Source organism: Capricornis sumatraensis, chromosome 19 (assembly GCF_032405125.1).
Source record: "Capricornis sumatraensis isolate serow.1 chromosome 19, serow.2, whole genome shotgun sequence".
NCBI lineage: Eukaryota > Metazoa > Chordata > Mammalia > Artiodactyla > Bovidae > Capricornis > Capricornis sumatraensis.
The window spans coordinates 67,257,452-67,283,563 of NC_091087.1; the positions used below are offsets into that span (position 1 = coordinate 67,257,452).

At 46.9% G+C, this 26,112-nt stretch overlaps 1 protein-coding gene, 1 long non-coding RNA gene and 1 other non-coding gene across 4 annotated transcripts; 1 reads left to right on the top strand and 2 right to left on the bottom strand.

Annotated features, from left to right (window-relative positions):
* Positions 1-6,044: 6,044 nt before the first annotated feature.
* Positions 6,045-11,891, bottom strand: LOC138095536 (uncharacterized). 2 transcript variants are annotated; one of them, XR_011146315.1, is made up of 4 exons: positions 11,778-11,891; positions 10,516-10,530; positions 9,804-9,973; positions 6,045-6,192 (listed from the first exon to the last, which is right to left on the bottom strand). It is a non-coding gene; the product is annotated as an uncharacterized lncRNA (long non-coding RNA). The 2 variants fall into 2 exon arrangements; XR_011146314.1 differs by having other exon boundaries at positions 9,804-10,530; positions 11,778-11,873.
* LOC138095616 (small Cajal body-specific RNA 13) lies at positions 10,836-11,110 on the bottom strand. Its single transcript, XR_011146367.1, has one exon. It is a non-coding gene; the product is annotated as a small Cajal body-specific RNA 13 (non-coding RNA).
* Positions 11,892-12,365: 474 nt separating the features above from the next.
* Positions 12,366-22,419, top strand: GLRX5 (glutaredoxin 5). Its single transcript, XM_068991430.1, has 2 exons — positions 12,366-12,663; positions 21,699-22,419. The coding sequence occupies exons 1-2, from the start codon at positions 12,366-12,368 to the stop codon at positions 21,875-21,877; spliced, it is 477 nt and encodes a 158-aa protein (XP_068847531.1). The 3' UTR covers positions 21,878-22,419.
* The last annotated feature ends 3,693 nt before the right edge of the window (positions 22,420-26,112 follow it).

Sequence of the window (26,112 nt, forward strand, 5' to 3'; positions counted from 1 at the left end):
ACTTTCATCAAGAGGCTCTTTAGTTCTTCTTCACTTTCTGTCGTAAGGGTGGTGTCATCTGCATATCTGAGGCAATCTTGATTCCAGCTTGTGCTTCTTCCAGCCCAGCATTTCTCATGATGTACTCTGCATATAAGTTAAATAAGCAGGGTGACAATATACAGCCTTGACACACTCCTTTTCCTGTTCGGAACCAGTCTGTAGCTATTATTACCTAATTTTACAAATGAGGAAACATATCTATCATGAGGCTGCCCTGAGCTACAACCTAGGTACTGTTATGAATAACCACTCTTATGGTTCAGCTCACAATTCTTATGGATAACCACTGCCCCTACTGTCTGCCTGGTGGCAATAATGGAGGGCCATTTTCTGGTCATGATTGAATTCCAATCTGTTTCTTAGGTTATATTTTTACACAGAGCCACACTGAACCCCAAATGTTACAGCTCTGGCTCCATTAATGTGATGAGTTCCTTATGAGTCCATGTTATTGATGAGAAATTACTTTGTAAAGAATAGCAGCAGCCTCAGTAACAGAAGAGAAAGCCTGTGCACAGTGCACGTGCTACAAGAGGGAGAGAACCAGCCTTGAGGTCTGCTGTGTGTGTGTGTGTGTGTGTGTGTGTGTCTATCAGTGTGTGCAAACAGCAGGGCCGAACCCTCCAGTCACATTGCTTACCTGCAGTGAGAAAAACGTCAGAGCTTCAGCTTCGTACGTTTGGGGAAACTCGCAGGGCCGGCTGAGATCATTTCTGATAATGACTGTGGTTTTGTGTTCTCCGAACCGCTCTGTACCAGGAAAGTCGCAGCCACGCTCAGCGATTTCCTTGGTTGCTGAATAGGTGGGATGTGCGATTACTCTTCGTAAACAGACTTGACTGCTGCTCAGCCTTCCAGCTTCACTGTTTTGGCCTAAACAATGGCAGCACAACACTAGGAACCTGGTTCCTTTGTTCAGTTTTGTTTTGAAACCTAAATGCAATCTTGAGAATGTCAGTGTTGCCAACCCAGGGGTGGTCGGGGGAGGGAGGCAGAAGGAGACATGGGGAGGGGAGCCGTGGCAGAGGGGCAAGCTCACGGAGGGAAATCTCCTGACGTGGTACCTCTGGGGCTCAGCATCCCTTGGCTGGCTGGTCCAGGGTGGGCCATCTCCCCTCCTTTGTCTCCACATCCAGAAAATGGGCCCGCTTCCTGTCCCGACTTCCCTGTAGGAGCTGTCCTCAGGACTGCAGAGAATAAGGGCCATGGGAATGTATTGCGAACGTGAGGTTCTGTGCAAGGGTGTGCTATCATGGGAAATGGAATCCTCCCATGACTAGCCTTGCCAATCAGAGTTCACGACTGAGACCGACTCAGGAAGAGGCTGTGGGTAAGGAAGAATCTCCACTAAGGAGGCAGAGAGAACTTTTCTTGCTTTTGCCCCCTGGAGGCAGGTTTTGAATTCTGCTGCAGTGTTCCCTCCTTGCTTTGGGCAGGCTTGGCTGTCCTGAACATGTGATAATATTAGAGGTGCAGTGTAATAGGCAGCATGCCCAGGAAGCGGGGCTGCGGCGGTGGGGGGCAGGGGAACTGCACCTGACTCAGGGCAGCCAGGCATTTGTGCCCCTCTCCCATCAGACCATGCAAGCGGGCTGGGCTCTACTGGGGGAAGCCCACATCTGGGCCACAGCTGGCCCCTCTCCTGGACTGACAGAGGCTTGGGTCAAAGGTCCACACGCCTGTAAGAAACCTGTTGCTCTTAATGATAATTCTTGATGTTTTCCCAGCCGCGAAGGTCATTTTACCACAGAAGCCTCTTTCCATCAGATGTTAGAATCCTGCTCTGAGCTGGCCCCAGATACACGCCGAACGAACGCTTTTCAAACCAACCACCTCAAGTCCTTGCTGTGCATGAGGCCCAGCACCTGGCCTGCAATCTTAAAAGAACTTTAATACTCAATTTCTTTAATGCTGTCGAGATAGTCCACAGGGAAAAACAGCAAGGGCCACCAAATGCACCTCCTGGCTCTATAAAAGCCAGACTCGGGGGACAGAAGCAGCCCCCATAAACGGGCAGGAGAGAGAGCAACACACACACTGTGTCCTTGGGTATTTACAAGTCCGGCTGGTGCAGTGCCAGTGGCATTAGTTCACTGGCTTCAGCAATCAAGGCTGTTTCATCACCCAAGCTGAAATATTTGTCACTGGTGAATCTGGGCAAAGGCTGAGACCCTGTCTGCTCAGTTTACAGTCTCTAAGACAGCCTGACACACAGGTGCACAGACACAACTAGCAGCCCGAAGACTCTAGAAATTCACTGGCCCAGCTCCTTCATGTTCCAGAGACTCAGAGGTTCGGGAGATGCCCAAGGTCAGGGAAGACAAGCCCTCCCTACCCCCGCCCCTCCATGGCTCAGCCCGTAGCCATGCTTACCTCCATTGCCAAACCCAGGGGACATTTGAGTTCTTACCTGGCCTCTCTTGTCGCTTCTGACCGCCCTGATGGGGCCTCTCTCCTGGAAGGAAACTGGTTTCGCCTCTGGCCTCTTCTAGTCTTCAGGCCTATCCTTCCCTAACAGTGTACATCTCCCAGCTTGCATCGCTGGTTTTTCCCTTTTTTCTTGCTCTCTCTGCCCAAATCTTTTTCTTTTTAATAACTTACTTTGGCTGCGCTGAGTCCTAGTTGCAGCACTCAGGATCCTGATCTTTGTTGTGGCATGCAAAACTTTTTAGTTGCAGGGTGTGAACTCTCAGCTGCAGCGTGTAAGATCTAGTTCCCCAGGGATCAAACCCGGACCCCCTGCATCGGGAGCACAGACCGTAGCCACTGGACCACCAGGGAAGTCCCCAAATCTCTTTGATTATCAGGTCCAGACCTTCCGGGGCAATCATCTGAGTACTTTCCCCCGATATTACAGATATAACCTAACGACTTAGATAGATGCCCCTCAGATTCCTCAGACTCAGAATGTCTGCAAGCAATTTGTGTCTCACTCCTCCAAGTCTTCCTGTGTTCCTCGTATTCCCTAGCCAGGAGGAGTTCCAGGGCTAAGGTAGAACTTGGGGGTAAGCCTGAGTCCCTCCTCTTCTTCCCAGCCCCCTCCCCACAACCAGCCAGTCACCAGATGACATCAAGCCAGCCTTCAAAGTGTGGAATGTGGTTTGCACGGGTGACCTTCACTCACGGTGCACAAGCAGAGCCCAGGAACCGCTCCATCTTCCAGTGGTCTCCTGACCAGTCTCCCTCAGTCAGTCTGGGCCACTTCCAGTTCATCAACATTCCCAGCCAGCTCATTTCTTGAGAACTCTGCAGCAGACACCCTTGCTATGACCTTCTCTCATCCCAAGGACAAAATCCTAAGCCCCAGCGACATTCAATTCACGTCTACTAGAGAAGCACCCTGGCACCCACCTGGGCCTTTCCCTTGCTGGTTTCCTCGCCCTGGAATGTCCTTCTCTTTTAAATAGCAGCTCTCTACCCTCTGTCAACACTCAGTTCAAACACCATCCCCTCTGCTAACTTTCTCTGAGGCCCTGCTGTGCTGGGCCAGGCAGCCCCACCCCCTGCTGGTACTTAGTGACATTCTTGTAGTAGGGTTGAGGTCCTGGGGAGTGGGCGTGTCCTACTCCACTCTGCGGCCTGCTTAGCACAAGCTCTATGGCTGAATGGTTTTCTCCCTCCTATGGCATCTGTGGTCAGTACTGCCTCACGCAATTTGGGGATCTGAGATACTGCCCTATGTTGTTTACAACGTCACATGTTCTCCATTCAAGAAGTATGTATTGTGCACACAGAAGGACCAGGGTGGGAAAGAGTTCCATTGGACTAGAAGCTGAAGGTCTGTTGGGGTGGGAGGGGCATAAAATTAAACTGTGATACATACAAAACCCCTGAAGGGTTTTGGTCTCCAAAAGTAGAGAATTAGGGCTAGGTGGTGGAACAGCGAAGTGGTTCTGTCCTTTGATGCCTCTAATGGTGTATCCAGCATTTGTGGAACTGCTCTATGGATGGCTGGCTAGCTGAGCTCTTCAGCCCAGCATGTGATTTGCAGTTTAGAAAAATCCAACTTTATGCCAGTATAATTCAATACCTCACCACCAAATTAAACATATTAAGTAATTTTAAGGTGCTCATCCTGGACTAATATGAGATATATAACAGGAATAGAATAACACTGTTTTTTTGGCATTAATGAGGGAAGAAAGTATGCCTCTGAAATTTATTTTTTAACACAACCTACTTAGACCATGTCTTCCCTGGTGGCTCAAATGGTAAAGCGTCTGCCTACAATGCAGGAGACCCGAGTTCAATCCTGGGTCAGGAATATCTCCTGGAGGAGGAAATGGCAGCCCACTCCAGTATTCTTGCCTGGAAAATCCCATGGATGGAGGAGCCTGGTAGGCTACAGTCCGTGGGGTCGCAAAGATTAGAACACGACTGAGCAACTTCACTTAGACCATGAGTCTGTATACTTTTTGCTGGCAATCTAACATACACTACGTTCCCTTGACTTCTTGACCAAAGCACATGGAATACCATTTTCTTGTCTGGGTGACTTGGAATTACTACACAGGGGCTCTAACGCTCAAGGAATTCTGACACGCGAGGACCATGAACCTCCGCTTGCACCCAATGCTCCCAGAATGCAGCGGTCCAAAAAAGAGAAAAATCCCCAAATATCTGCTTCTCAGTTTTTAAAATCTCCTGTGAGTCATGGGTTCTTCCTGTGTTTCGTGTCAACCGTTTAAATTTACTTCTAATCTGTTGTGGCTGTAATATTAGAAATCTAAGCAAGTATACTGTTGCCTAAAATAAGCACAAGTCTTGGAAAGGAACCAACAGCCTCTTCCCAGAATCTGGCAGCTCCCATACTCCTGTGCCCTGACAGGGACAGCACTTGCTGGCTTTTGCTGCCCTGCTTCCTAAGGGAGGTAGACTAGTGCCCCCTACCTGCCTTGCGGGGTAAGGCCGAGACGCATTATGAAAAGCTCCAAGTTTCTCAAAGAATAGAATGAGTTTGAAAGTTGTGCAGTATGGGTGAAGCCCCCGAGCTGCAGCTGCGCAGTAGGAAGAGATGAACAGGGCAACAGCTCACCCACTGGCCTGACATACAGGCTTAGAGCTACAACGAGTGCAGATCTGGATGTCTGGAGAGGGCAGAAGGCTTGGAAATATGTCACCTCCTCCTCAGGGCTTTATTTGTTTTAACAGTTTTTATTTACTGAATTTTTGGCTCTGCTGGGTCTTTGGTGTCTCTAGTGCTTTTCTCTAGTTGTGGAGAGGGGGGCTACTCTCCAGTCTCTTTGCGGTGGCTTCTCTTGTGGGGCACGGGCTCCAGGGCGCTCAGGCTTCAGTAGTTGGTGGTGCACGGCGTTAGCTGCTCTGAGCCTTGTGGCATCTTCCTGGATGAGGGATGGTACCCCTGTCTCCTGCATTGGCAGGCAGGTTCTTTATCACTGAGCCACCAGGGAAGCCCTCCTCAAAGTTTTAACACAGAATTCTCTTGGTGATCCAATTTTGTAAGGGCAGCCTATGCAAAATGCTCCCCCTTCTTTATTATATTATTGTTCTACAAAGTGTAATTGGTTAATAATATAGTCTTTTTATTAAAGCTCCAAAACTCTGGCTCATGGAAATTTGATATCAAATTAATTCTATCTCAGTAGGTTACACTTTCAAAAACTGTCAAGTTTAGAATTAGCAAGTGGCTAATTTTTCGGGCCGGAAGAGTAGAAAAAAATATTATTTAAAATCATTATTTTTCCTGCAAAAGGAAAATAAAGAGTTAATGTCATCCCACTTCCAACCTACTCCCCTACTCTAAGAAACAAGGGTCCTTTGCTAGCTACTCTGGTGAAGGAGGCTAGAGCTATGGATTCCCAGGAGAGCAAGATTTAATTCTGAAGCATGTAATTATCAAGGCCCAAAGGCTGAAGTATGAAGTGAAATTCTGACTCAACATAAAGAGTACTTATGGCCTTGGTAATATGTCTTAGTCATCATTCAAAGGAAAACAATAAAATTTTCTCAGTGTTCGTCTGGCTGCGAGCTCAGAGATTATCAGAGGGAGACACAGACTCCTGCCGACAGATAAATCGTCCTTACACGCGACACACAACAGCCCTGGCTCCTTGCTGCTGAAATTCTGTGGTCTAGGCACCTTCTCAGAAGTCTCTGGAACGTAGTAACAGTTTGAGTTATGGAATCTGCCTGTTGGTAAAGAAAGAAACATAACACAAAACGTTAAAATGTTTCGCTAAACAGCTAAGCAGAATTTAATTCTTCTATCACCTTTACTCAAGGCTTAGCACGCTTTATGATTAACTTTTAATTTTTAATATGAACTTATGCTGCTGCTGCTGCTGCTAAGTCGCTTCAGTCGTGTCCGACTCTGTGCGACCCCAGAGACGGTATCATTTGGGTTCTTTCCCTCGAAATGAAATAAGGTTCTCAATAGAAAAAAGCCCAGCAGATGTCTGACTTTAAAGGCCTATGTGTAGCCAGGGAGTTCGGTCCTCACTGAGAGGAGCATAGGGATAAAAGGGAACAACTTTCAGAAGTGAAAAACTATGGGTTATTTGTTTAATTGGAGTTTTGCACTGAAATTGTTGTCATTTTAGTTTCAAAAAGCATAAAAATCACATTTGTGTCCAATACATACTCATATCCTGGAGATAATTCAGGAATATTTAATTTTCTGTCGGACTTACTGAATTTGTTACAATTCTGAATTAAATTTGTTTTAAAATGCTTGTGAAGGTAAAACAAAACAAACTTACGAACCCGAAGTGCTTAAGTTTGTCAAAAAGATGTTACTAACAAAGAGTGAAAAGAGACTTTGGGAGCCCAAATGCCCGAGAACAATTATCCTAGGTCTAAGGCAAGTTGCAAATGAATTCCTGTCCACAAAGCCTGTTTGTCGTGCTAACCCAGACAACAGTGTTTGGGGGGTAAGTGTCTAATGGCAGAGGAGTAGAATGCAGAGAAATCCATTGAAACTCTCCAGTCCTTATATAAAGACACGACCCTTGTGGCAGAAAGTGAAGAACTAAAAAGCCTCTTGATGAAAGTGAGTGAAAAAGTTGGCTTAAAGCTCAAACATTCAGTTTTAAGCCAGCTCTTTTACTGTGTTTCATGTTATTATGATTAGATAAATGCTACTGACATGTAGGGCCATGTAGTAGGCCGCGTTTTCCCCTTGCGCAATAGGTATGTTTTCTTTGGGGCTAATAACGATCTTGTTGGAGGCCTGGAGTGCTGCAGTCCATGGGATCACAAAGAGTTGGACCTGACTGGGCAACTGAACAAAACAACAATAACATGAAATACTGATCTAATCAGTTATGAGACAACTGAATGAGAAAGTAATGGGAAGAGATATGCATCTGTGGAGGAAGTTAAATCCTCATCTTTCTTAGTGGGAGGGCAACCAACACTTGAACATTAAAAGTTAAGAAAGTAGCTAAGCACACAAGTTCTTTATACAGGGATAAGCACCAAGGAAATTGACTAAGAGATGAAAGTTATCACCTAATGAAAAAGCTTATAAAACCTACTTAGTTCTTTAATCTATATGCATATTTAGATTCGATTAAAATAAAAAGTGAACCAAAAATGAAACAACAAAAGCTCAACATTCAGAAAACTAAGATCATGGCATCTGGTCCCATCACTTCTTGGCAAATAGATGGGGAGACAGTGGAAACAGTGGCAGACTTTATTTTTGGGGTCTCCCAAATCACTGCAGATGGTGACTGCAGCCATGCAATTAAAAGATGCTTACTACTTGGAAGGAAAGTCATGGCCAACCTAGACAGCATATTAAAAAGCACAGACATTACTTTGCCAACACAGGTCCGTCTAGTCAAGGCTATGGTTTTTCCAGTGGTCATGTATGGATGTGAGTTGGACTATAAAGAAAGCTGAGCGCCAAAGAATTGATGCTTTTGAACTGTGGTGTTGGAAAAGACTCCTGAGAGTCCCTTGGACTGCAAGGAGATCCAATCAGTCCATCCTAAAGGAGATCAGTCCTGAGTGTTCATTGAAAGGACTGATACTTTGGCCACCTGATGCGAAGAGCTGACTTACTGGAGAAGACCCTGATGCTGGGAAAGATTGAAGGCGGGAGAAGGGGACAACAGAGGATGAGATGGTTGGATGGCATCACTGACTCAATGGACCTGAGTTTGGGTAAACTCCAGGAGTTGGTGATGGACAGGGAGGCCTGGCATGCAGCAGTCCATGGGGTTGCAAAGAGTTGGACACAACTGTGCAACTGAACTGAACTTTACCAATGTCGCAAATATATTTTTCACAAATCAAGGAAGGGGGATGTGAGGGGCGGGAAAGTCCAAGGGCAATCCCAATAAGCTCGTATGAGATGCTCAGGACTGGAAGCCAGACCCCACACTCTACATCCCAAATCCCAGAACAGAATCAGGTTCTGCTGTGACACCTAGGCTTTCATAAAAGCTTCTTCAAGGATTCATTTTCACTTGAATCTCCCAGTTTCCTTTAGACTGAACTAACTCAATTTTACAGCATTTTCCTTCATTTTACCCAGATGGAGAGCATTACCTCTGCGGCAGAGAAGGGAGTGCCTGAACAAAGCTTCCTTTCCTGCCTCTAAGCTGAGCCCACATGATATGAGAAACTGTTATTAGCAAAACCGAGGCCACTCCCATGGCCAGAGAAGTATTTATAAACCCAGCTGTCTTGTCATATAGAGGTAGTAAAGGTTGCAAAGGCGTTTCTATCTTTGCCTTACGAGTGAGCAAAACTCCCCTCGGGAGGCTGGGCACTGCCACACATTTTCTCACACATTATTTTCAGGGAATCAAGTTAATTCCAGGATTGCAGTGATGCTCTAAAACAACTCAAGAGCTAAGGTCATCACGGAGAAAGGTCTCGGGTTCTGGCTCAGGTCTACAGAAATCTGGGTCTCGAATGCTATTCTAGCTCAGGAATGTCTGGGGGCTCCAACCATCCTGCAACACAAGCAGCCACTTTTCTCTTAAAATGACACTTACAGAATGCTCCAGCCAGCTCGGACCTACTGGAAGTTTCTGGGTCATGTGTCCTATACAAAATAACCACACCCTGTCAGAAGGCAGCATGAACCTCAGGACTGAAGTTAGAGTATGAAAACACTGACAAGTGTTCAAACATAGTTCCACCTTTAGGCTGGGTAATCCTTTTTGTTTAGGGATGATATATAGGAAGAAACAATGTCAAATTTGTAAGGTTTTAACTATGGGTTCAACCAGCATTTGCTTTCGGAGTGGGTAGAAAGGAGAAATTTGACTAAATATAGTCAAACCTTATCTATAAATAACCACGGGAAAGAAAACCACTTTTAGGATGCCTGAGTCAGCATGTTTACATAGTAGACTATTTAGTTTGGGGTCAAATTACATTTTGTGACCCAAATCCCAGGATTCTCCTAAGTTTCTTGTACTTCCCACCCCCACTTCCCTGTTAATGTCCCCAAGGGAGAGATCACAAAGTGATAAAGAGGGTGACGTCCCGTTCAGAACGCCCAAATGCACTTGCATACAAACGCAGATTCCTTACAACTCTTTAAGAATTTTTGTCATAGGTTCACTAGAGTCTCTAGTGAGAAAGCTGATAATTCAGATGCCAAGTTATAGACAAGAGGCTGGTGCTTTGGAGGAAATATTTTGAACACTATTTTCTTTGATTCTTTAAATCACTGATGTTTGGTGCCAACACCTGATGAGTGGTTTTAAGTCAAAGACAGAAAGGAATATATTCAACACATACAACATTTTATACTTCAGGTTACTTTATTAAAAACTTACATTTAGGTGTATTGCTTCAATTTCTTTGGTCTAGATACATGATCTCTTCCCCTTCATCATCTTATCAAAGCCATCCCACTTAGCTCTTTGAAAGAATCCCCGCTTGCTTTTCCATGTCCTTGCATTTCACGGACGGTCTCACCGTATCGACTGTAACCAGCAACTCTATCCTAAGTTTGGAAAACATAGGGTTCATATTCTTCCTGCTCAAGCATTATTCTTAATGACAGGTATATTCTCAACTTAATAAAATGTCTGTCAATTGTACAGGCAAAGCCAATATTACAGACCAGGCAAACAACAGGCTACTCCCCACCACCCTGTTTTACATTTTGGACCCTCACATAATCGGCTTGCAAATTCTTCTCCCTATTCCAGTGAACACAAGAGAATCAGGCAGCTTATAGGAGGCAATGAACAATTTACGTTTTCTGGAACAAATTGTCAATATTTATTGAAAAAAGAAAATAAAATAAACTTACTATAAGCATTGGGTTAGCCAAAAAGTTCATGTGGGTTTTCTCAGCTCACAGGAAAACCGAATGAACTTTCTGGCCAACCCAATATGAGTAAAAGTTAGGTGACCTTGCAAATGATACAGTTCCTAAAGTTATGAGCCACAGATGCTGGACTTCTGGAACAACAGTTAAACTTCCGCACCACATCACTTCCCGTATTATTTCTGTTCATGATGTCTGTTCCTCTGATTTACCTGGAATCAATGACTCTGGGGGAGGAAAAAAGGATTCTTTAAGAAGCTCATCAATCGTGGGTTCCACATTAGTAAAGTACTAAACATCAATAACATCAGAGGGGGGTTAAATAAATATGTCACTGGGGAGCATTTCTGAGGAAAGTCTTGAGTTTAATTTTCAGCTTATGGGGCTCAAGTTTCATGCTGAATGATTATTTAGAAGATGCTCTTGCTGAAAGCACATATTTTAATTTTCAGATTTTTAACCTTGAATGCAGAACGAGGTCACCTCCAGCCACAACTTTTAAAATACTTAGGGTTAAAAAAAAAAAAAGGTAATTTGTAGCAGTACTTAAGTGTCCAACAGAAACCACTTCATCTGTTAAACAATATCTGACTGCCAAAGTTTCTCTTCCTGTCGGTTGATAGACAATGGCATGGCACAGCCATCATCGCCGTGGCAACAGCACTGGGGACTATCAGAGGAAAATTGCACATGGCACTGCCGGCCCTCGTGCAGTCCTGCCTCAGCTTCCTCTGGAGGATGCTTTCTCTGCAAGTCTGGGGTGCTCCAGGGTACCATCAACCCAGTGCGACGCCGAGACTACAGATCACATGGCGATTTCACGGAGCCCCGCTCTTCGGGGGTCACTCTTGTCAGCAACGTGAGCACCCGTTTTACGTACTGAAGATGCAGCGGTGAATGAAGTCGAGGGTCTGGGAGGGAAGGCAACAACAAGCTAATGATGCACGACAAGGTGTGACATGCACAATGAAGAATGGAGAAAGCGGTGGGCCTCGGGAGGCTTCCTTTCCCTCCCCTGTACCCCCACATTGCTTTGTGCCCGCCTCTCATCTGTCAACCTTTGGGCACAGGTTTCACTGGACGTCTCTCCCCGGCCCCGTGCCTTGTACGCAGCAGCTGCTCGGAAAACGTTCCTCGAACGAACCAATTCCTTTCTTAAGTTTCTCACTCAACACACCTTTCCTGGGGCCCAGGCCCAGGGGCTTAAGTAGGCTGAAAAGTCAGCGAAGCCCCGACCACACAGACAAGAGCGCCTCGTGAACTTTAAAAGTCAAAAGCTGTTTTAGTGAAATAATAGAGGTGCAGAGGCGAGAAAGGGTCTGAGTCTCCCACGTGGGCAGCGGGACAGCCGGAGGGCCGGGACTCAGGCCCCGCGCGCCCCGACCTCGTAACCCCGGCCCGGCCCGGCCCGGCCCCCAGAGGCCCGCGCGGTCCCTGCTCCCGCCGCGGCCTCACGGAAGCTCCGGCAGCTCACCTAGGCGGACAACGCAGGACCGAGGCCAACTCCAGCCCCTCCAACAACGCGAGCTCACCACCCAGGTACCGGCCAACCGCGCTGCCGTGGCAACGCCGCTGCCGCCGTCTGCACCGGAACCGGAACCCTCGTCTGGACGTGACCCCTTCCCGGCGTTCCGCGGAGCTGCGAAAACCCCGCCCAGCGCCTGACCCAGCCCCCCCACAGTATCCCAGCAGGCCCGTCTACCCTTCGGAGGGAAGTCGTCTTTTTGGTTTCGCCTCGGCTTACCGCGGAACGTCGTGACACTGATGGACATCCACTTTCTCCAATCAACTGACGAAGCGGTTGCCGACGGCCAATGGTAAGGGGGTGGGTAGTGGCTCAGACGTAAAGACCTCCTTCAACCTGTCGGGGCGGGACGAGCAATCTGATTGGTAGAATCAAGTAATTGCGGGCCAGCGCTATCCAGTGATGGAGAGCTATTCGGAGCCGGCCCAATGAGGGCCTCCGGGGGGCGGGCCGAGTCGCCGCGGGTCGGGCCCCGGGAAGGCTCCGGCTGGCTAGCCCAGGTCGCCGGCGGTCAAGAGCTGTGGCCAACGTGCCGGGATGAGCGGCTCCCTGGGCCGGGCGGCGGCGGCGGCGGCGACGGCTCTGCTCCGCTGGGGGCGCGGCTCAGGCGGCGGCCTCCGGGGCCCGGGCGTGCGGGCGGCAGGCTCGGGCGGCAGCGGCTCGTCGGAGCACTTGGACGCGTTGGTGAAGAAGGACAAGGTGGTGGTCTTCCTCAAGGGGACGCCAGAGCAGCCCCAGTGCGGCTTCAGCAACGCCGTGGTGCAGATCCTGCGGCTGCACGGCGTCCGCGACTACGCGGCCTACAACGTGCTGGACGACCCCCAGCTCCGGCAAGGTCAGGGCCGGCTGCGGGCGGGGCTGGGGGGCGATCTTCCTTGGCTGCTCTGCGGGGCCGAGGGTCTGTCGGGCAGGTCCGTCCGGGGGCTCGAGGGGAGGGGGTTAGGGTATGGGTTTCCACACCGCATCAGAGCATCTAGAGTGGGGGCACGATCGAGTTGGAACTAGGTTTTGAAGATCTGGGGCTCTGGGCCAGTCTGTGCAGCGGGTTTAAGTCCTAGCGGTTCTCCGATCGTCACTCTGAGCTGCAATAGGCGTTTCGGGGCAAGTTCTCTTCGGCTGAGTCCAAGTAACATTATCAGCAGCCCGACTCCCAGCTCTGCAGGAGTGGGGAAGTGGGGCAGAGGGATACAGGAAGAGGCCCTAAGAAGTAATCACTTGGGGACAATTTGAGGGAGTGGCCTGTCCCGTGGATAAGGGGCAGGTGCTGTTGATGGTGCCGGGACGGCCGAGGTTGCCCTTTTCTGAGGCTCGGGGATTCAGAGATTGGCCTGTCGTGCCTCAAGGCTGGGGGATGGGGGTGGTCAGGGACCGTTCTCCGTCGTTGCTTACAAGGAGGGGCTTGACTCAGCTTTTGGAGTGGACTTAGCTGACGTCTGCTGCTGAAAAAGACATGAAAATTTATGTTCAGATACTCAAGGATGGGGGAGATTTGTGGGAGATAGGGTATCTTAGAGAGATTTGGGGGAACTGGACGAGGAATGACTCCTGAGCCCTAGCTAACTCAAGCTGGCAGCTCCAGGAGCCAGTCAGGTTCTGGGGCAGAGTATGCAGAGTCTGTGACTTGTCACTGGCTCTGGAGGGAGGGAGGAGGGCCCTGACAGTTAATTAGCACCTTTGCTGTTGAGTCTCCTGCTGTGAACCTTACCTGCATTCTGCTGTTTCAAGCGAGTTGAGTAGGAGGACTGGAGAAGGAATGGCACGGGCACGCATTCCTGTATTCTTGCCTGGAAAACCAGGCCTGCCCTTTGGCTGGGGTGGATGGGGCTGGCAGAGAAATGGGGGGACTGTCCCTGTACCCGCTGGAGCGTGGCATTCCAGTTAGACTTTTCAGTGACTGAGTTCTCCCTGAGTCTTCCTGAGGTTGTTCAGTGACAGTGTCCTAGAGAGTTTTAAGGCACCAAGTTCTCTGGTAGTCTCCATGCCGAGTTCTGTATTTTGCTGTTCTGCATTTGAAGTTGTCCATCATAGTCATTCCAACATGGACGAGACAGGCTGGTGTCAGGGAAAGGCTTCAGGTTAGAATCCTGTGGCCAATCCATTCTGCAGCCTGAAGCAAGGCACAAAGCTGCATTTTCCCTTTGAATAATATGAGGATAATGGAACCACGTGTGCCAAAGTTTTTGTGAGGAACAAAGAGAAAGGAAAACTTGTAGAACGTGCCCGTCATCTCACCTGGCACAGGGAAGGCACCCGCTAAATGGTAGCTGTTTTATTATTAGCACTTTATGACTTTAAAAGTATTTTTCCCCATGTTATCTAATCCCTACAGAACTCTTGGTTTTGGCGGGTGGAAATGAGGAGTGAAGGCAGCTTAGCATTACCAGAAGGTATGGGATCCCAAAGAGTCGGACACAACTGAGCAACTAAAAATTTAAAAAAGTAATACTTCCATGTGTTATGCCCGCGATCCTTTTGCCTTCCTGGCCTTCTGGAATGCTACCAAGTGGCTGGCTTTTTTCACTTACAGGGTGAGCTGCAGTCTTCATCCAGCAGCAGGGTGTCTCTGCTTATAAGATAAGATAGGAGTAACTGCAGTCTCAGCTGGGACCTTGCCTCGCCACTATGGCCCTTAGTAAAAAGTTGTGTTGTTGATATCTTGCTTAGCATAAAGTTTTGAGAGCCTCCAGTTTGTGACTTTCAGTTCTCCTGTTTAATATAACCAGTGGATGGTATAACTGAATCCCTTTGCTCTATACCTGAAACATTATGCATCAACTATACTTCAATTATTTAAAAAAATGTTTTTAAATATAACCAGAGGTAGGCCATACTGCAGTCTGGCCAGCAAACTGAAAGTAAGAGCAGGAGTGAGAATGTTTTTGCTAAGAACACTTCTGTGTTTGACTTTCAGGCTTCTGTTCTTAAGTGTTCAAACAATAGCAACAGGAATTTAACCCTTAAATGTCTTGACCGTTGACCTTCATCAGACCATTACTTTTGTCAGTAAATGTGTTACATGTATATTGAACATAATACATGTCCTTTGTTCCCTAGAAAAGTAAGCATTAGTGTAAGTCTTAACCTCCAGACTTAGGGCAGGGTGGTGTAAGTAGGTTTTCACAGTGAGGATTAGTTTAGCCTGGGTGAGGCTTTGAAACTTGAAGTCTCCATCTTTTTGCTTGCCACAGCTTTGAGTTTACCGCGAGAGACTGACAGGCTGTCTGATGCTTGCTTTTGCCAACCAAGGATATGTCTGTGCGCCTTTCCCAGACCCAAGGTCACTTCTAGTAACAGGAGAGTTCAGTTCAGTTCAGTCACTCAGTTGTGTCTGACTCTGCGACCCCACGGACTGCAGCACGCCAGGCTTCCCTGTTCATCACCAACTCCCGGAGCTTGCTCAAACGCATATCCTTCGAGTCGGTGATGCCATCCAACCATCTCGTCCTCTGTTGTCCCCTTTTCCTCCTGCCTTCAATCTTCCCCTAGAGGGCAGACAGAATGAAAACCACAACAGGAGAGGGACTCCTACAAAACTGGCCTTTCCTGCTTTCTTGTGCCAGAGGAGGCTGAGCTTTACAAAGAGCCCAAGCTGGAGGAAGACCCTCAGACACTGACTCCTAGTTCTGGGCGCTGGGTCCGTGGAGTGTGGTGCCCAGAGGTGTCAGGCCGAGACCTGAGACCCAGGGAACCAGGGCGACTGTGAGGCAGCTTGGCACTTTGTCCGTCCTCAAGTTTTGTGGGTTTTTTTTTCCTTTTTTAAAACCTGGAGCACACACTGAAGACAACCACAGTGGAACCCAAAGAGATAGGGACCCATCTCCCAGCCCTGGTCTTAACAAAGACTAATCTTTACTTTTGATTTCCAAAGAAACGTGCTCATGGGAGAAACTTGGAAAACAATGATGAAAACCTAAAGCAAATGAAAATCCACTGTAATTCTGGTGGAAACCATAAACCATTATTATTAATATTTGGATCTACCTTCTAACGGTTTTTTGTTTTTTTTTTTTTCAGTAGAGTTGAGATCACACATGTCTATATATAGCGTTCTGCCCTCCTGAGAGCGGGGAACGTGTCTTTTGTGACTCCCGGAGCACTGTGTGTGTTGCTTATGCAAAGCGAACTTTCAGTGAGTGTCTCAATGAAAACTGCTTCTTTTCTTTATCATTTTATCATAAACTCGTAAAAACATTATGGACACTGGAATTTCTGCCTATTCAGATTACTCTTATATTCTTCATGTAAAGAGCAGTGTCTGTTGAATGAATAACCATCATCCTTTGTTGAATGGTTCTTAAGCATTTGAAAATACGCTCAGCCTCGCCAGTGTCCAGGACTTTAAGGATAGTAAAGCTATGATGTTAGCAAGAAGTCAGATCAGGAGTGTGCGTACGTGTCTATGGAGGGCGGGTTGTATGCTGCAGACAGGGAGATAACGTGTGCCCACCCTCTGGAGGAGAAACTCTCAGTACCCGGGCAGGTTGAAGGTGAACCGACCTGAAGACCCATCTGTTTCATGCTCGAGTATTTAGTCTACAGCAGGGATCGACAAGCTTCCTTTGTGAAGAGCCAGAGTGTAAATACTTCAGGCTTTGGGCGCCCAGAGGTCTCTGTTGGCGCCTGTTCAGCTTTGCCATTACAGTGTACTGCGGTCAGGGACGACGCCTAGATGAAGGAGAGAGGCGGAGTTCCAATAAAACTTTACTTATAAAAACAAGGAATTGGAGCGGACTTGGCCTGAAGGCTTTGGTTTGCCTCCCCTTGGGCTGGAGAGACCGTCCCCTGCCTGTGAACTCGGAGACTCCTGTAAGGATGTGCAACTTCTTTGTAGTAATGCAAAGTGGGCAAGAAAGGGTCTTGGTCTCTTAGCAGCAGAGTGAAGAAAGCAACTGTGTCATGTGATGGGAAACTAAGCTATGGTTAAAAAGTTAATTAGATCTAGGTGTATTTAATCTGACTGAATCTCGGAAAAGACAATGTTTAGCCCAAAAGGTGGCTCAGTGGTAAAGAATCCACCTGCCAATGCAGGAGACTCGGGGTCAGTCCCTGGGTTGGGAAGATCCCCTGGAGAAGGAAATGGTAACCTGCACCAGTATTCTTACCTAGGAAATCTCATGGACAGAGGAGCCTGGCAGGCTACGGTCCATGGGGTCGAAAAAGAGTCAGACTTGACTTAGTGACTAAACACCAACCAGTTGCAAAAAGGTAATTGTGACTTAATTGTGTGTATATAAATGTTCAGAATGTGAAGCAGTCCCATGGATTGCAGATCTGTGTGTCATGCAGGTGGGGCTCACAGGTAGGCAGGAGTAACCGATGCCAGCCCCCGGCCAGAGGCCACCTCTGGTGGTCAAGAACCTGGCCTTTGGACTCCCAGGCACCGGGACGCAAATCTGGCTCCACCGTATGCTAGCTCTGTGACATTGGTTAAGTTATGTAACCTCAGAGCCCTTATTTCTTCATCTGTAGAATAAGGACAGTTGTACCTACCTCTGTGAAGATGAAATGAGATTAGATGTGTGAACAATGTAAGAGTATGAAGCTCAGGAACCCGTAGCTCAGGAAATGGTGTTTTTATTGCTGCATGGCCTGCTTCATTGGTGTTTTCCCCGCATTCTTTCCCTCTGTTTTCCCCGCTGCATGTATTGTCAGAAGAGCGTCACTGTGAGTGGGGTAGACGAAACTGACGTGGAGAGAGTAGCCACCGTGCACCTGGCACAGTGGGAGCATAATTTCTTTCACCAATTTTAACTTATTTAATCTTCATGATAAATCTGTGAGGCAGAGTTATTCCCATTTTACAGAAAAGGAAACGAAGGCTAAGAGATGCGATTTACCTGAGGCTATATTTACAAGCCAGCCAGCCAGGCTGACCCCTGAACCAAAGCCTTGTTCCCTCTTGTGTGCCCGTTCAGTCGTGTCTGACTCTTTGTGACCCCGTGGACTATAGCCCACCAGACGCCTCTGTCCATGGAATCTCCCAGGCAGGAACGCTGGAGCGGGTCGCCAGTCCCTCCCCCAGGTTCCTTCTTGGCCCTGTGGTTTACTTCTCTTCTCTTGAAGCACTGCTATTTTTGATGCTTTGAGCTCACATTATCTCAAGCAGCCCTACCTGCTTAAGTACTCAAGCACTCCTAAGTTAGGGGATATGGAGAACTACATGACTCCAGAGGAGGTGGCGTAACCTCTCCAAGGAGTAGAGTCCCCTAATTGGCAGAGTTGGAATTAACCTGCGTCAGACTCTGAAGCTCGTGTCCTGAAAATCTACCGAGAAAAAGGATGACTGTGATCACGGTGCTCTTATGGTTGATTGTCCAAAGCAGGAATGGCGTCCAGTGTTCTGAAATGTCAAGAATTTTAGAAGCACCTTTTGAAAGTTCTGGAAGGGAATTTTCTAGAACATTTTCTCCCCTCTGACTTGATACGGTGGAATATTAAAATTTTTGGTGGAGCAGTGGGTGTATGTAGAACTGATTTTGTAAGAGACTCCCAAGTCCCAGTCCTGGTTTTACCTGTTATGTAACTTTGCATTCAGCATTTTCTGTCACAAACAGAATCACATTTTATCATCTATAAAGTATGGTTATCATTAATATCCATTCTTGGCTATGATTTTCTAATTATTCAAGAATTGCTCTCTGCGTTATTCCAAGCGATAGATGCAAGAACGACACAAATGCTCACACTTACATTGTAGTCACTGAAAATTTAAAGGGTGAGAAAAATTAGCCATACTTGATTGATTATGACTTGATAGAATTTTAGTTTCCAGTTTATGATTCATAGTCTTTTGTTTTGGGGAATTTCTCACTTCACTTTCTAGGAAGCAGTTGGGTATTTCCTTTAATATTTAAACTTGTAATCAAAGTTTTTAAAACATGGAAAATGGCATCGTTTTTAGGAAAGATGTCAGAGCTTTGCTTTGACATCAGCCACCCACAACACTTGCTAATCTAAAAATGAAAGAAGCAGGTAAGTCTAATTGTGATAAACGGTCAGCACTATGGGCACCTTGGGTACTGTCACAGTGCCATCCTGTGCTCTGAGGGGGGTTCTCCTGTGCTCTTGAAGTGTAAGTGATCCGGACAGTCATGGGCCATGGGGTTTGCAAGGAATTAGTCTCCCTTGCACGTGACTGTGTTGGAAACTCAGAGTGGTCCAAAAGCCCACTTGGTCCAAAAGGTGGGCTTTTGGGTAGTTTTGGTGGTAAGAATGGATTCCCTTCCTTCCTTGTAGCTGGCATGCATGGTCTGCAACAGCATAATATTCAGTGAACGGGACACGCCTGATGCTTTGGTTCAGCATGGTACAAGCATGGTTGAGCATAAAAACAATTGATGAAAGCAGATCATTCTTTTACTCAACAAAGGTTTTATTTTAAAACATCATACTTTTTAGGATTAAACATGTGGTTTTGGGTGGCCTTCAGATGGCAAATTTTTTCACCTTTGGAGTGTTTCAAAAATTGTAGGCACTGGGATTTCCTTGACAGTCCAGTGATTTAAGACTACACTCCCAGTGCAGGGGCCCTGGGTTCAATTCCTGATCGGCAAACTGAGATCCTGCATGCTGCCAGGCACGGCAAAAAAAAAAAAAAAAAAATACAGGCGTTCACCAAAAGAATCAGTAATATTTATTGCTGCTGCTTCTGCTGCTAAGTCGCATCAGTCGTGTCTGACTCTGTGCAACCCCGTAGACGGCAGCCCACCAGGCTCCTCTGTCCCTGGGATTCTCCAAGTAAGAATACTGGAGTGGGATGCCATTTCCTTCTCCAATGCATGAAAGTGAAAGATCAAAGTGAAGTCACTCAGTCATGTCTGACTCTTAGCGAGCCCATGGACTGCAGCCCACCAGGCTCCTCCATCCATGGGATTTCCCATGAAAGAGTACTGGAGTGGGGTGCCATTGCCTTCTTCCTATTTATTGCTATGGAGAGCTTAATGCAGGTATTATTAATTGGGGGGGGGGGGAAACCCATAATGTTGTACAGATAAATGGTTTGTGTACCTAAATGTAAAAGATGTTTAAGAAAGTTTAGAAGGGGTAAAAAATTCACATTAAACAATTCTTAATCCTCCCCATCATAAATTTTAAAAAGATGAATTATTGGAAACATAAGTAAATTCGGATAGTCTCTTTGTGTTTGAGAATAGAGTTTTTTTAAAAAAAAATCCCAAACACATAACCTACATGCTAAGGAATTATTTATGTAGTACCAAACATCAGAGCAATGAAAAACCTGAATTCTTCAGAGTATTCCAGTATGAAGACATTCTGATGGTTGGTGGAATTTGCCCTTTATTGATAATCTCCAAACCTCCAGCTGGCTTTAAAAAAAAAAAAACAACAGAAACCCAGAGTGGCTTCAAAGCGAACTTTTCAGAGCCTATAACGTTGTAACCATTTCTTCATCCTTGAAGTCTGTCTGCAGAAGAAAGATAAAACTCTCCAGCAGTGACCTTCTAGCACTGTCCTGAGGAGCAAAGTTGCTGTTTGTTTTTTTTTTTTTTTTAGGAGGCAGTGACTTAAAAGAGAAAAACATAGGGTATCTTGGGACTGTCGTTTGTAAGATAACTCATATTGGCCATCTTACTTGGTCAAACACATCTGATAATAAATGATAGGGCATCAAGCAGAAGGTTTTGTATCGTTTGTTTACATAAAAACCACCACTTGGCCGATTTCTAAAATGCACATAATACGATCTTTGGCTTGAAGAATCTGTTGACTTTTCTGTTTCATTTATTTGTGTGTTTAAAAAGGTACACTTCAGTCTCAGGGTCTGAGTCAAAAAGAAAGTAAAAGATGAGGAATTCAGAAAAGGGTTTTTTGATTTTCTTCAATGTCTTAAGATTGCAACCACATTCCTTTCATAACCAGCACCCTCGTGGCCCAGCTCTGAACAGAATCATCAGATGGTTGCCCTGTCCCAGGAGGCGCGTCATCTCAGTGTGTCCTTGGAGCCACTGTCTTTGTCTGTTAGTGCGGGGAGTGGGTCTCCCTCGGCCTGTGGCCCTGTGCCTGGCCCAGGACATGGGCCTTAGTGAGCCCTGGGCCCTCCCTTCATTTTCCTCAGTCCCTACGAGTTCTGGGCTGAACCAGCTCAGCTGTCCCATCTGAGGGGCGGAATAGGGCCAGAGCCATAGTCTATAGACACAGGAGACGGATTTTTGCTCGGGTAAGAGAATCATTAAAGATAAAAACCAGTGACTCAGTGTCTTGCTTCACCAACCAAGAAAGGCGTTAAGAACATTAGGTGGGGGCTGCCCAGTCTGCCAGTGAGTCACTGTGATGGGCCCACGTTCAGTCGTCCATTTGGAATTGAAGTTGTGGCATTTCTCTTTTTATTTTGCTGAAAACGTGGCTGGCACAAGCATGGGCAATATCACCTTGTGTATCTTGTGTAACTTGCATTAACTAATCAAGTACTCTGCCATTATCCAGGGTCAGTCGTGAGTCAGGTCATTTATGAGAGTTTTCCTTACCTGATTCCTGTAAAAACTTTGTGGGATGAAGGTAGAAACAGAGGATGGAGGCCTCTCAGTTTATAATTGGAAGAGTCAGGGTTTTGTTTTGTTTTGTTTTGTTATTTATTTATTTGGCTGTGCTGGGTCTTGGTTGCAACGTGTGGCAACCCTTGAACTCTGGCCCTCTGCCTTGAGAGCTCAGAGTCTTAGCCATTGGACCGTCAGGGAAGTCCCAAAGAGTCAAGGTTTAAACAGGGGTTCACTGGACTCTAAAGCTTACGCTGTCCCCAAGTTGGGGAGCAAGGGAGGGACATGGGGTGTCCTGCTCAGAGCAGGGAGGCGTGTTGTCATGCAGGTTCATCTCTGCTCATTCCAATGACCCTTCAATGTTCTTTCCACGTAGGCATTAAAGACTACTCCAACTGGCCCACCATCCCGCAAGTGTACCTTAACGGCGAGTTCGTGGGGGGCTGTGACATTCTCCTGCAGATGCACCAGAACGGGGACCTGGTGGAAGAACTGAAAAAGCTGGGGATCCGCTCCGCCCTCTTAGATGAAGCGAAAGACCAGGACTCGAAGTGAGGGAAGGAAGCCCTGGGCGAGGAGCCGCTGGCGTCAGAGTCTCACCACCAGAGAAGCCTTACCCATCCAGGTTCCCACTCTTCAGGTGACTGCTTGCGCTGGCTCCTCCAGTTTGTAAGCAGCCAAGTGATTTTAGCGTGTCTGGTGTTTGGGCAGGGAAGATCCTATCGCGAACATAATTGTAACCACTGTATTGTCATAATCAATGTGGCATTACGAGATTGTTGTACACAAAATTCCTTCTTGTGTTGTCCTTTGCTGTTTGCCTGATTCAGGAGTAAACCTGGGAGCTTTTGAATCATTGTTATTCTTCACGGGTCCTCCACAAATATGTCAGTCTGCAAAGATAATATACCACCCTCCCCAACCCTCCCCCAGTTTTTTGTGACTTGTTCTATTAAGAAAACTGATGGTCAAGGAAGAAAATAAGATAACCGGGTTTTTGTTTTTGTTTTTTAAATAAAATGCCAACCCAGGGATACTGCATGTGAGTGGTTATTCTGAACAGCAGTAAGTCTGTGCGTTCATCTGTTCTGGCTGCTTTAACAAAATGCTGTGGACTGAATGGTTTATAAACAGTGGGTGTAGATTTCTCACAGTTGTGGAAGGCAGAAGTCCAAGATCAAGTCTGTAGTGGATACGCTCTGTGGTGAGGGCCCACTCCTGCTTCACAGACAGCCGTGTTCCCACTTTTGGGGCCCCTTTTGCACTAATCCCATTTATTAGGGGTCCACCCCACGGCCTGATCACCTCCCAAAGGCCCCACCTCCTAACACCATCCCTTTGGGAGTTAGGTTATATATCAGCATAGGAATTTTGAGGGGACACAGACAGTCAGTCTAGAAGGACTTTTAGTAACTCTGACCTTTGGATTTTAGAAATTAAGAGTGATTCTCATACTCTTCTATTAAAATTTCCATGAAAATTGCCATCAAGCTGTGCTCTAATTTCTTGAGGGAAAGTAAGTGTTGTAAATGCTGAGAGGCATTGATGATCCAGTTGGAGTCCTGGGCAGACTGGACTGGCAAGAAGTGAGGGGGAGAGACGAGGGGGGTGCCCCGCTTGCCCCCTCTCCAAAGACCTGTGCTTGGCCAGCTGTGCTGCACTTCAATAGGAAGCGGCCATTAACTCCATCCAAAACATGGGGTCTTGTGAACCTTTTATTCCTTAAAAATAGGGCCTTTATAAAAAAAACATAATTGAAATCATAGTTGAGATCTTCCAGCGCATGGTATCTTTTAACAAGACTGTGTTTCTTCTCCACCTGGGCTGAATGTGGAGCTGGAGGTAAGCTTTGCAGTGACTCATGGGAAGAAAGCCCACTCTTAAACCTTGGGGTCCCCAGAAGCCTTCATTCATCTCCAAGGACTTAAACAAAGCATCTATTCAGAAGTGCACGGTGGCAGAGGTAGGAAGAAGCTGCATTTTTTTTTTAATTGAAAAGAGTAAAAGTAATAACAAAGAAAGAGGATGGCTTATTTCCCCAGAGCCGTTCGGGAGGCTTGTTCTGTGTTGAACACTGGGTCTACATGAATGCCGCTTGGAAAAGCTCTGAAAACGGATGGACTTAGTGGGGTAAGGATTGACCTGCCTGGTGGTCCTGCAGGTCTCAGCTCCTGGTTCCATCCTTCCAACACGGTCCCCCCCCCCGCCCCTCCGCCAAGAGCCTGTGGAGAAAGGAAAGACGAGTTGTAGCCCTCTACAGGTCGCTGGGGGCTGTCCTATTCGATGAGAGGACTGGCCTTGGTAAATGACAGAGCTCGGGGCTTCAGGGGAAAGAAAAGCAGAGTGCTGTCACAAAAGGTTTCTTGTTACACGTGCTTTATACGCTGCATCTCATCAATACCTTCTGTGTCTGCTCTACACTAAGAGCTTACACAGACCCACAGAGGAGGTTGGAGCTCATTTGTTGGAAGCATGTTGTTTTACAAATGAAAAAGGGCACTGGAAGGAAGCCCTGTGCCACTGCCATGCCAGGGCCGAGCCAAGCCTGTGACCTTCTCCTTTGGAAAGAAAGTAGCAAATCACTCTCTTACCATTCCTGGATGAGAACCAGGCTGTGGGGCACACACGTGAGTGTGCAAAACTGACCCTCGCCTTCGCATCTGGTGCTTTTCCATAATTTTGCTCCTTTTGGCTTTTTCCCTAAACCTGCCTTTATCCCCATAGGGTTCATCTAAACAATGAAATGATGAGAAACATTTGCAGGGAAACATCAATGTAGGAAACCTCCCCAGAATATCAGCACTGGGAGAGAGCCACCAAGTAAATAATTTGACTCAGAGGCTTATGAATCACAGTGAGATCATATCAGCCACCAGAGAGCTCAAAAGTTTAAGGAATCACTGAGCTCTACAAGGAATGGAAATGTTCTTTCTAGCAGTTCATTAATATTTTTCTTTCTCTATGCTTGACACATCTTTCCCAAGAGGGAAATTGAAGATGGTATCTGATGTCAGTCTGAATAATTTTAATGATCTGCATAATTAGAATTTGCCGTGATAATTAGAACAGTGACACCAGAATCCCTTGTACAAACAGCAATGTCACACATCATCTGTTTTAACTACGCAAGTTCTGCTTCACAGCTTTCCACTGCAGGATGTCGGCTGTTATCATTTAATTTATTGGATTTTTGTCACAACTTCAAAGTACTGTGTTACTAGACTGTTGGAAATAGAGGAGGTTATTTTAGAAAATTAAACATTTGTATGAGTTGAGGTTTGGGAGATATTTTAGAACAGAAGGTAAGTTTTAAGACATCTAGGATTTCTTATTATTGGCCCTATTGAATTGGCTAGAATATGGATCTTCACACTTTCCTGTGATTAGTAAAGTCCCACCAGCTAGCTTGAGAAGGAATTCTTGTAAATTTGTTAAAGAGAAAGATTGTATCTTGAGAGGTTGGGTCCCTTGGTATTCGTGATGGGAGAGATTGCGCCAAGGGTTCAGAGGATCGACCTTTGTGTTGGCAAAGTTAAGTTGGAGTAAATTTAAACCAGAGGCAAGGAAGCTTCCAGGTTTGTTTCTGAGAGTCACTGGCAGGCAAAAAATAGGTATTGGTGGATGGTCATAGAAACAGAAGTATATTTGATAGCTATAAAAAAAAAAAACAGATTTCATGATCCACTTGAGAATTGGTGGAATCCGAAATTCCTTTCTTGTCATCCGTAAAAACCCAATGAGAGCTACATATTCTGGCGGGGCCAGGGGTGTGTGCAACTGTGCCGCATGTAGTTAGTTCCCCCTGAGGCACTGAGCTTGCCCCTGCGGTGTAAGTGCAGAGTCTTACCCACTGGACCACCAGGGAATCTCACACTACAGCTAATTTGAGGGAGAGGGAAGGAACAATGAAAAGAGCTGGTTTCAAGCCACCCACAGTGGGGGCGAGGTGGACTTGGGCATCTCGGCCTGCCCTGTTTCCTGAGAGCAGCAGCATGCCGGTGGTAAAGCCGCGTGCACCGCCCAGTTGCGCTGGGAGCAGATCTGCGCCGAGGCTAAGGGCTTCCCTGGCAGCTCAGCTGGTAAAGAATCCATCTGAGTGTAGGAGACCCCAGCTTGATTGCTGGGTCAGGAAGTTCCCCTGGAGAAGGGAATGGCAAAGCACTTTGGTATTCTTGGGCTTCCCTGGTAGCTAAGCTGGTAAAGAAAGCTGCCTGCAATATGGGAGACCTGGGTTCGATCCCTGAATTGGGAAGATCCCCTGGAGGAGGGCATGGCAACCCACTCCAGTATTCTTCCCTGGAGAATCCTACGGACAGATGAGCCTGACGGACTGCAATCCATGGGGTCGCAAAGAGCCAGACCCGACTGAGGAACTAAGAAGTGCACCTTGCTTCAAAGATCTTTACCTGACTGCAGGCAGACAGGGCTTCCGTACACAGTTCACGGGCCTTCTCTCTCTCTCCCAGGTCGCCATCCCCGACGGCCTTTCCTCACCCCGTTTTACCCCACAACCCCTTCTTTTCCATCACACCAGGCTGAAACTGCCCTTTTGCTTGTCTTTGCTCAAGGATCCCATATAAGTAGCATATGTCATGCTCAGAAAAATATGTAAAAAATAAGAATATAATTTTTTCTCTGTTCTTTCCAGATGAGTCACAAAAGAAGCATTAGGTCCTGGACTTCCCTGGGGGTCCAGGGTTGAGACTCTGCCTACCAGTGCAGGGGACACAGGTCCGATCCCTGGTCTGGCAAGATTCCACATGCCACAGGGCAGTTAAGCCCACGTGCCA